Consider the following 10,828-nt stretch of genomic DNA (forward strand, 5'->3'; position numbering starts at 1 on the left):
TTAAGAATATATGGTGTGGGAGGCAAGTTGTTAGAAGCAGTGAAAAGTTTTTATCGAGGATGTAAGGCATGTGTACGTGTAGGAAGAGAGGAAAGTGATTGGTTCTCAGTGAATGTAGGTTTGCGGCAGGGGTGTGTGATGTCTCCATGGTTGTTTAATTTGTTTATGGATGGGGTTGTTAGGGAGGTGAATGCAAGAGTTTTGGAAAGAGGGGCAAGTATGAAGTCTGTTGGGGATGAGAGAGCTTGGGAAGTGAGTCAGTTGTTGTTCGCTGATGATACAGCGCTGGTGGCTGATTCATGTGAGAAACTGCAGAAGCTGGTGACTGAGTTTGGTAAAGTGTGTGAAAGAAGAAAGTTAAGAGTAAATGTGAATAAGAGCAAGGTTATTAGGTACAGTAGGGTTGAGGGTCAATTCAATTGGGAGGTGAGTTTGAATGGAGAAAAACTGGAGGAAGTGAAGTGTTTTAGATATCTGGGAGTGGATCTGGCAGCGGATGGAACCATGGAAGCAGAAGTGGATCATAGGGTGGGGGAGGGGGCGAAAATTCTGGGAGCCTTGAAGAATGTGTGGAAGTCGAGAACATTATCTCGGAAAGCAAAAATGGTTATGTTTGAAGGAATAGTGGTTCCAACAATGTTGTATGGTTGCGAGGCGTGGACTATGGATAGAGTTGTGCGCAGGAGGATGGATGTGCTGGAAATGAGATGTTTGAGGACAATGTGTGGTGTGAGGTGGTTTGATCGAGTAAGTAACGTAAGGGTAAGAGAAGATGTGTGGAAATAAAAAGAGCGTGGTTGAGAGAGCAGAAGAGGGTGTTTTGAAATGGTTTGGTCACATGGAGAGAATGAGTGAGGAAAGATTGACCAAGAGGATATATGTGTCGGAGGTGGAGGGAACAAGGAGAAGAGGGAGACCAAATTGGAGGTGGAAAGATGGAGTGAAAAAGATTTTGTGTGATCGGGGCCTGAACATGCAGGAGGGTGAAAGGAGGGCAAGGAATAGAGTGAATTGGAGCGATGTGGTATACCGGGGTTGATGTGCTGTCAGTGGATTGAATCGGGGCATGTGAAGCGTCTGGGGTAAACCATGGAAAGCTGTGTAGGTATGTATATTTGCGTGTGTGGACGTATGTATATACATGTGTATGGGGGTGGGTTGGGCCATTTCTTTCGTCTGTTTCCTTGCGCTACCTCGCAAACGCGGGAGACAGCGACAAAGCAAAAAAAAAAAAAAGATATATATATATATATATATATATATATATATATATATATATATATATATATATATATATGTATGTATACGTTGAAATGTATGTGTGTGTATGACCATTCCTCATCTGTTTCCTTGAGCTACCTCACTGACACAGGAGATGGCAATTACGTATAATGATAAATACATAATTGTTTCTATATAACTGCTAATTACTCTTTCTTGTAAAAATCTGGATCTTGGATATATAACAATATGTACAAGTCATTATGGCACATATTGCCTCCATTTACCTAAATTGTTGCCCATTTTGGATTTGTTTGAAACTGACTTTATACAACTGATTCATCACTTAAGATCAAAGTATCCATACATACCACTTCCTTATACAAAATGCTCCCATTGCCACAGATCCCTGATCATTCTAACATTTTCCTCTGAGGTATTCCTCACCCTGATGCATCTATCCATCTCTTTCCTAGTCCACATCTCTCTCCTTCCTATACCTTCTACTGTAATGCAAGTATACCCTATTGTCTTCATCACACCTTATAATAAACCTTCTCACATCTTCAATTTACCCAACCCCTTCATTGCAACTATTCTGTGGAAATTCTCCATTTTTTTTTAAATCTATCCTGACCTATACAATCTAGGGTTTCACATCTTTACATCATCATTACTAGGACAAGGACTCATTCATGCATATTTCTAGCATGCCTTTTGCTTAAACTGCTTAAACTCTTCATCGATTTTTTTAGTGCACTCCCAATTTTTCTTCCCTTCATGATTCTATAACTGACTTCAGCTTTTTCCTCAGTATTACTTGGTACATACATTTCTTACTTATTGCTCATGAGAGTGTGAGAATAATAATGAATTTTCACAACTCATTTGGTAATTCTTGTTTATCTCCGATTTTGATCTTAATGAGCATCCATATTCACAAACCTCCTCTTGAACATACTTTATTAATCATTTGATAGCATAAAAAATTACCTTAAAAATAAAAACTATTACTACTGATTACTCTTAAAAACATTGTCAATTTTAACAAGCTGAAACAAATTCTTCATAAAATTAAAAAATTTGTAAAAAAATTAATTTCATTATGACCTTTGCTTGATAAAATTCAAACAATGTGTACATAATTTTTTGGTCTTTAATCTAAAAATAATCAGTTTAGTTTCCTCCTATATATAAATAATTAACTCTCCATTCTAATTTCCAACTGGATGCAATCTTGTGATTGACTGGTTGGATATGCCAGTTCCCATAACTGTCGAAAAATAGGAATTTGTTCACTGGGTGAAACAAGTTCTATAACTTTTTCATATGGGAGAATTAGTGCTGCCTCAGCCTTGACTGCACTACTGTCATCATTTGAAACTCGTGATCGTACCATTTCAAACAGTTTTCCCCAATCTGCAGTGCTGGCAGGTAATACTGCTTCCATTGTTGTTCCTTCTCTTACAACGTCTGTATCATTCTTCTCATTGTCATAACCTTCCTCACTATCCCGACAATTACCCTGTTCAACTCTTCCACTACTAAATATTGGAATGCTGTCCAGGTGTGTAACTACTGGTCCTGCAAGGACCTCATGACCCATATCAAACTGCCCATCAAAAACCATTTCTACTTGTGATGCAAAAAGTTCATCACCCCCTAAAAGATTATTAGCAACATGAACTGCAGCAATCTGATCTTCATCATCCTCATTTATAACAGGATGATCATCTCTCTCTCTTTTAAGTTTCTGATTAGCATCTGATGTTTTCACACTTTTAACAGAAGGACGGTATTCCTTTCCAGCTAATCTAGCAAATTTTTCTAACTTCTGACGATGAAGCAGTTTTTCATTTCCCTTTAAGTCTTGAAACTGGCTATTTCTGTTACGTTTATTCCTCTGTAAAATATGATCTAAGATCTCCTCTTTACCCTGTGGTAGGTCATTTTCAGGATGGGAATGTTCAAAGTAGTACACAACACTTATTTTCCCTGTATAGTCACATGTTTCTTTGTTAAAATCCTGATATACCTTCATTCTCGCAAAACACAGACAAGGTTGAATTTTATGAATCCAGTTATGTCTATCTGAGTATTCCCTCTTAGCAGTTTTCCTCGCAGCTGCTGTGCGGAGGTGATGGAACCTGTGGCACACTAACAGTCGTTCTGTTCGGTGAGGCTTACGCCGCTTCACATCACATGTAAATCTTACTTTGTGTTTTTCTTCTTCTTCAGCTAACCAATTTGTAAATGTTCTTTCATCATCAAAATCTATATTCTTGCTAGCCATTGAAAATTTGTGAGCAATCTGCCAATGTCTCTGTAATTCTGTAAGCTTAAAAAATGAGGAATCGCACTGCTTAAAATGACAAGAAAACATTCTGGGTAACTTGAATTTTTTGTTCACACATTCTTTGGTTCTAATATGTGTCTGGTACCCCAACTCAGAAAGAAAATGCCTTTTACAAACACTGCATTTGTATTCAAGTTTTCCCTTTTCAAACTGAAAATCTAAACTTAATTTTTTTCTTCTTCCAATTGTGATTAGTTCCCATTCTTCATCATTATTTCTGCTCTTCATTTCATCATCTTCACTATCCACTGGTTCACTTTTAATCTGAATGCTGGGAAATTCTTCTTTTGTTTTGTGTCTTTCTCTAATATGAGCAGTAAGCAACTCTTTGTCAGTGAAACACTGCTGACAGTTACTACATTTGAACCGTTTTTCAGGCTTCACTTCATCAGTGTCATCACCTGCAATGATTAAAAATGCCTCTTCCTCTCTTCCACTATTATGGAAAGTACCATTATCTGACAGAGAGTTTGTCTGTGAAGCCTGCAGCACAGTTCCATCTTCTGTAACATACAGTACTGCTTCTCCATTCCCTCCTAACCCGCCATCTAGTGCCTGGTATTCTTCCACAGTGATACTGGCGGAATCTTTTTTCAGTTCCCCTTTTGATGCTGTATAATCATCAATTTCACAACTAAGAAATTCTGGGGTTCCTTCTGCATTTTTAGTTGGGGTTATAAGGAGAGACAGATCTTGCAACCCTTCTGTTTTACCAATATGGGGTTTCATAGTCACTGTCACTACAGGTGGCTGTGTTGACTGTTTAGGAGTTGGTAGGTTTAGCTGAGTTTGAGGAATAAGAGGTGGGCTTCTTGGAGGGGTGTTACTTCTAATAACACTAATACCCTCCCCAAAATGATGCCTCTCAATATGTCGTACTAACTGATCTTGGTTCTTAAATATTGCCCCACAGTCATCAGCAGGGCACTCATACAATGTTGGTAAGCTTAACATACCAGTGCTTAATGAATTTACATTATTTCCTGACACCTGCTGAGGCCTCAGATCTGGGTTATCTTTCAATCTCTTCTCACAAAAAGCTTGATGAATTGCAACCCCACGGCGATCTTTGCATTTCTGTGCACAGTACTGACATGTAACTGGCTGCTTCTTGAACTTTGCATCACTCTCAACATTACACTGATGACTTTGTAAACTAGCTTGTGTAGCAAATTGACAGTCGCAATCTAAGCATAGCAATGGCTGTCTTGAGCTAGCAATGAAATTTGTTTCTTCCTTATCATGTAAAACAACTTCCTCATAATCAGCTTCTGCAGTAATGCGTCTAATAGTTTCAGTTACCTTTGAGCGTCTGGGTCTTTGTCTGGCAATGCTGTGAGCATCACCAAAATGTTGCACAAGTTTTATTTTTGAGGTAAATACTTCCTGACAGAGGGCGCACTTGGGCATGGCTGCATTCACACAAAACACCTGAGGAAAAAATAAATATATTACCCTTATGAAAATTAAGTCTGATGACACTACTCAATTCTTTTAAATATAATACTGATACACACTTCAGTACATCAAATAAAAACAAAATGCAGCCAAACATCAATTAGATTTTGATGATGCCAGACCTTGCAAAATCTCTTGAAGCATAGCACACTTTTCAAACTGTATTAGCTTTTTGAGTGACTTTCTAATGTGTTCCATCCAAACCAGTTCTGATCTCTTTATCAGCTAAAGTGCCAGCTGATGGCTATTACTGGTCAAACTGAAAGGGATATGACTAACATGAAGGTTGATAAGGAATAAGTTGTCAAGAAAATAATGAGGATGGAATTAAAGTACAATAACAAAAATGACACAACTTAAAAGCTAAACGTAAAAAAATAAAAATAAAATATAAGATATCAGAGACAACCAGAATGAAAAGGGTGTAAAACCTCAACAACCTGCAAATGAAGTCCCCCATAAAATGCACACCTATCACATCTATGTTTTTTACCCAAAAAATATTACAGTATGGACCTAATGATAAGGAATATGGAAAGACTGATGATTAGAATAATTAAGAGATAAATCTAGAAGTCAACTGAGCTAGAATATCTGATTCTACATGAATATTAAAGAATGCTTTGAAGACCTGGAAAACTGGTAGTAATGACAATGTGGAAACTAAGTTTGAAACAAACCCATAAGTATAATGTACCTTGTGCGTCTAAACCAATATAAAAACATAAGTATCATTAAACCTGGGTATATGTAGCATTCAGGAGGAACTATGGAAAGGTCTTTGGGGGCGTGGCTTTGGACAAAAGGTCTCCGGTTTTCAGTGCATTATACATATTAATTAGACAATGAATGAGTACAAATGAGGCCATTCTTCATCTGTTCCTGGTGCTACCTTGCTATACAGGGAACAAAAAATAAGGGGAAGAATAACATTGTTGGGACTACTATACCTTCAAAAATACCTACTTTTGCCTTCCCACACAAAAATCTCTTTCCGTGCATTTTTCACCAATCTCAGAACTATCGCCCCCTCCACCACGCTATGACTCTTCCGCTTACAAGATTCCATTTGCTGCCATGTCCACTCCCAGATATCTAAAGCACTTCACTTCCTGCACTTTTTCTCCATTCAAACATACATTCCAACTAACTTGTCCCTCAATCTAGCTAAACCTAATAACCTCGACTTCCTCCTTCCGCAGACTTTTCCAAACTCAGTCACCAACTTATTAAGTTTCTCACTCAAATCTGCCACCAGTCTTGTAATATCAATAAACAACAACTAATTCATTTCTCAGGCCTTATCATCCACCAAAGACTGCATACTCACCACTGTCTCCAAGACTCTTTGTTACCTACCTCAATATCCCATCCATAAACAAAATGAACAATCATGGTGACATCACACACCCCTGCTTAAGACTAACCTTGGTACCATCCACTCTCCTCTTTTCCTACTCATACACATGCCATATACCCATGATGTGTTACCCTGTGACTAACTTCCGCTTCCATGGTTCTATCCACTGCTAAATCCACTCCCAGATATCTAAAACACCTCACTTCCTCCAGTTTTTCTCCATTCAAACTTACCTCCCAATTAACTTGTCCCTCAACCCTACTGTACCTATTAACCTTGCTCTTATTCACATTTACTCTCAGCTTTCTTCTTTCACACGCTTTACCAAATTCCTTTTAAATTAACATGTGATATCTTCTAGAACTCCAGTCCTCTCCATTCATTCTATAGAGTTTTAATCATTCTGTACACCAATTCAAAAAAAAAATACAGCTCCATTGAATCTGAACAGAGCCCAGATGGATGTTTGTCATCAGGTGTCCAAAGGATGGCAATTTGTGAAGGGTGCACAGTACCCAGAGCAAATTATTTTGGCCTGTTCATGTCCTAACATGGATTTTCACAAAAGTGGTACAAATCAATTTCTTAAAAGTCTTTACAATAGACATATAATGGTTTTACCTAACAATTTCCATTTACTTCAAATCCTACCCACTTTCTGGGAATTTCGTCTCCATGCAGTAAAAGGAGCCAAGGTAAAATTCCACAATCTATATCAGCTCGGTAAAAGTCTATTTTAGCTTCGCATCAAATCTATCCTTGGGAAATGTTTCAGGTGCATTATATGGTTTAGATTACAGAAATATATATCATTATATTTTCCTGAATGATATTAAATAAGGCAACAGGAATATACCTAAGAAAAAATGGAAGTAGGTAAAACATTTGCAAGAAAAATCACCAGAACCAAAGAAAACCTAACCTAACCTCTCTAGCAAAAAGGAATTCTCTTAACTTTCAATATTCTGGTCAAAATACATCAGTCTTGCTTATCAAAATGCATTGCAAACATGATGCTAAATGTCAACAAATAGACAACATAACACAATGCCCAGCAGTGGATGAATATAATGGTATATTTATTTCACCTATGTACAATTACATTAACATTACATTTTCCCTGACAGACATAACTATTACCACTGTCTCTTGTATCACTGAATAAAACATAATGCTCTACACTTGCTACTGTAATCACAAACTTTTTAAGGCATGTTGAACAAAAGCAGCCATTTCCCGAAGCTAGTTTCTATGTGAAACTAAGTTAGACTTTTTCCATTAACTCTACAGATTGTACAAAATTCTGTGATACCACATGTTAAAATCTAACCAGAACAGGTGCACCTATTTTCTGTTAAATTACTGAAACAGACTTTTTCGGAGAAAAAATAACCTACTGCTCATTTTAGAATCATAACTATCGTTATCAAAAATGGTTTTCTACAGCCGTGATTTTACCTTAGTTCAAGCATTCTACCCTTATCCCTCCTTAATCTTAACTCAACATAACTAATGAACAAAAGCATTCACATAAGTGTGCCTCCATAAAATAACAAAGCAACTTGTGTGCCTCTATTGGATGGGGAGGCAATGTGCTACCAGCACCCTAGAGAAGCAATCCAGACCAATGTTCACCCTAATCTAACCAAAGGTTGAGGGGGAGCTCTGTGACTTGTTTTAAAACTTAATGAAAATTAGACTGGATTATACATTTCCACCTTTCCCTGTGGGGCGACTGTCCTCTGAGGTACCGGCACCACTTCCAGGCATGTCAACATATGAAATTTCTGTAAGTCATCTGCCTAACCATGCAAAACTCACAAAACCTTTAAACTGCTAGTTTTATGATGTTCCCCTAACCTTCAAAGCGTTTAATATCTTCTAAGCTGCCAAGGGCGTCAAATCATAATAACTTACGGGAAGAAGCAATCCAGACCAACGTTTACCCTAATTTAACCAAAGGTCGAATGGAAGCTCAGGGACTTGATTTCAAGTTTGATGAAAATTGGAGTGGATTATTAATTTCAACATTTCCCTGTGAGGCGAATGTCCTCGGAGGAACAGGCACCACTTCCAGGCATGTCAACCCTCATGAAAATTCTATAAGTCTTAAGCCTAACCATGCAAAACTCACAAAATCTATAAAAGCTAGTTTTATGATGTTCCCCTAACCTTCAAAGTAATTAATGTCTTCTAAGCTGCCATGGGAATCAAATCATAATAACTTACTGGCAGAACTCCCCCTCCCCCGAATCTCCCTCAGGGGGATATCTTTGCACTGAACAGGACCCAGACGCATTTTTTTTATTTACTCTAACTGATTTCAACACTCAAGGTTCTACCATCTCTGAATTTTGGCGTTAGCTGGGGTGAGACTGGCTGCCTACTGGGCTAAAGGAACACTTAGGCTGCCAATGCTTTCTTTAGGGTCAACTGTAGATCACCAACAGAAACCTCTGGCCGAATCAACCCTGAGTCCCTTACAAAGGTCGAACTGAGGCATACATATGACTTCCCCACAAGTGTTCTGAGAGGAACCATGTGTTTATACAACATTTCAAAAGCTACTTTCTCAGTCCTATTACAACAAACATATTCCATCATATATATATATATATATATATATATATATATATATATATATATATATATATATATATATATATATGCCACCTAAAACCATTCACATATGACAAAAACATGATCACAAAGCTTCTTGAACACCAAAATAAATCCTTAAAATGTTCCCCGTATGCCAAGATTTGTTTATATTTTACAAAGTCGAGTAGACATCATTGGGCCTAACAATATTCCTTATGCTTCCACATCTGAGATTTTCACATATATTTGAACAACAGATGCCTTATATGCAATACATCCAAATAATGAGGGGAGAATGAACATTTACCTTATAAAATAACTACGAATGGCAGCTTCCAAACATTTGACCCAGAAGTCGACGATTCTTGCAGTTCATCCTGGAGATTCAAAGCCTAAAACAAATTGTCATACAAATCTTTAGAATATTCTGTGGGATTTACCACCGATATACATATCATGACAAAGATATAAAATCAATATTTAAGATTTTTATGAAATGGGTCTGTCTCTTGGTAATACCACGAATTATTTTTCACCAATTGATGATAATTTGAACTAATTTCCATATTGATTAAACCTAAATCTCAAATGATAGTGTTTAATGCTACGCATGTTTTTAGTAATGTTGCTTACAAATAATGTTATCATAGATATCAGTCTTGAAGAAAACCAGTGTTTTTTTTAATTATTTTCCTTTTTCTTTCAGGCTATGGAATCCTCCTTTGCCACAAACATGTATATCACATACTGCAAAGGTTAGAGATATGAGGATTTCTAAGATATAATCTAAACAAAACCATGTTTAGCTCATCCTACTTCATGCTAATAGGGAACAAGTAAGATTCTCCCCAAAATGCTGTCATCAGCAAAACTTCCTTTTTACCAAATGAAATACCTGGATAACATTGTCACCATTCTATCTATAAGTATCAGCATTCTTATTACCTGCACCAAGATGGTCACCTAACAAATATTCCAACCATCCACATATTCATTCTTTTTAATCGTATCATTATTGTAGTAACAGTTGCCATCATTCTGGCCACCACCCTATCATTCTGTCTCCCATGCCATTGTTTTCGCCACGCACATTATCATCCTGGCCTCCCATGCCATTATTCTGGCCATCCACGCAATCGCTCAGGCCATATACACATTTTTGCCAATCGTACTATCATCCTTGCCACCCATACTACCATACTGGTCACCCATACCATCATTCTGGCCATCCACATCATCATCCTGGCCATCCACGCCATCATTCTGGCCACCCATACCATCATTATGGCCAAACACACTATCGTGTTGGCCATCCATAACATCAGACTAGCCAATCATAACATCATTCTAACCGCCAATGCCAACTTTCTAGCCACCCAGGCTATCAATTTGGCCACACACCATTATGCTGGCCATCCCATACAATTTTCCGGGATACAACATCTTTCTGGGGGACCCATGTCATCATTCTAACCACCCAAAGCATTATTCTGACTAAGCATATCACCGTTCGAGCAACACAAACCCATGCCCACACTATCATTCTAGTCATCCAGTCCTTCATTCTAGCCTGGGATATAATTATTCTAGCTCCCCACACTGTCATTCTGGCCACCTGTGCTATAATCCTTGCCACCCTAACACACCCAGGCCATTCATTTTAGCCAATGTACCACTATCCTTACCACCCATACCTTATATTTTGACCAAGTACAGTGTTTTGGATACCCAGAAGAAAACACTAGCCAATCGCATCATCATTCTGGCCAACTATGCCATCTTTTTAGCCACTTATACCATTATTCTGGCTAACCAAACATTCTGGCCACCCA

General features: G+C 37.9%; 1 protein-coding gene across 3 annotated transcripts; it reads right to left on the bottom strand.

The window, feature by feature from the left end:
- Nucleotides 1-2,170: 2,170 nt before the first annotated feature.
- Nucleotides 2,171-9,386, bottom strand: LOC139765017 (uncharacterized). Of its 3 annotated transcripts, none has more exons than XM_071692089.1 (2): nt 9,304-9,386; nt 2,171-5,008 (listed from the first exon to the last, which is right to left on the bottom strand). In XM_071692089.1, the coding sequence occupies exon 2, from the start codon at nt 4,985-4,987 to the stop codon at nt 2,423-2,425; it is 2,565 nt and encodes an 854-aa protein (XP_071548190.1). In that variant the 5' UTR covers nt 4,988-5,008; nt 9,304-9,386; the 3' UTR covers nt 2,171-2,422. The 3 variants fall into 3 exon arrangements, with proteins under 3 accessions (XP_071548190.1, XP_071548188.1, XP_071548191.1); XM_071692087.1 differs by lacking the exon at nt 9,304-9,386 and adding an exon at nt 8,738-9,144; XM_071692090.1 differs by lacking the exon at nt 9,304-9,386 and adding an exon at nt 8,625-9,144.
- Between the last annotated feature and the right edge of the window lie 1,442 nt (nt 9,387-10,828).

Source organism: Panulirus ornatus, chromosome 52 (assembly GCF_036320965.1).
Source record: "Panulirus ornatus isolate Po-2019 chromosome 52, ASM3632096v1, whole genome shotgun sequence".
Taxonomy (NCBI): Eukaryota; Metazoa; Arthropoda; class Malacostraca; order Decapoda; family Palinuridae; genus Panulirus; species Panulirus ornatus.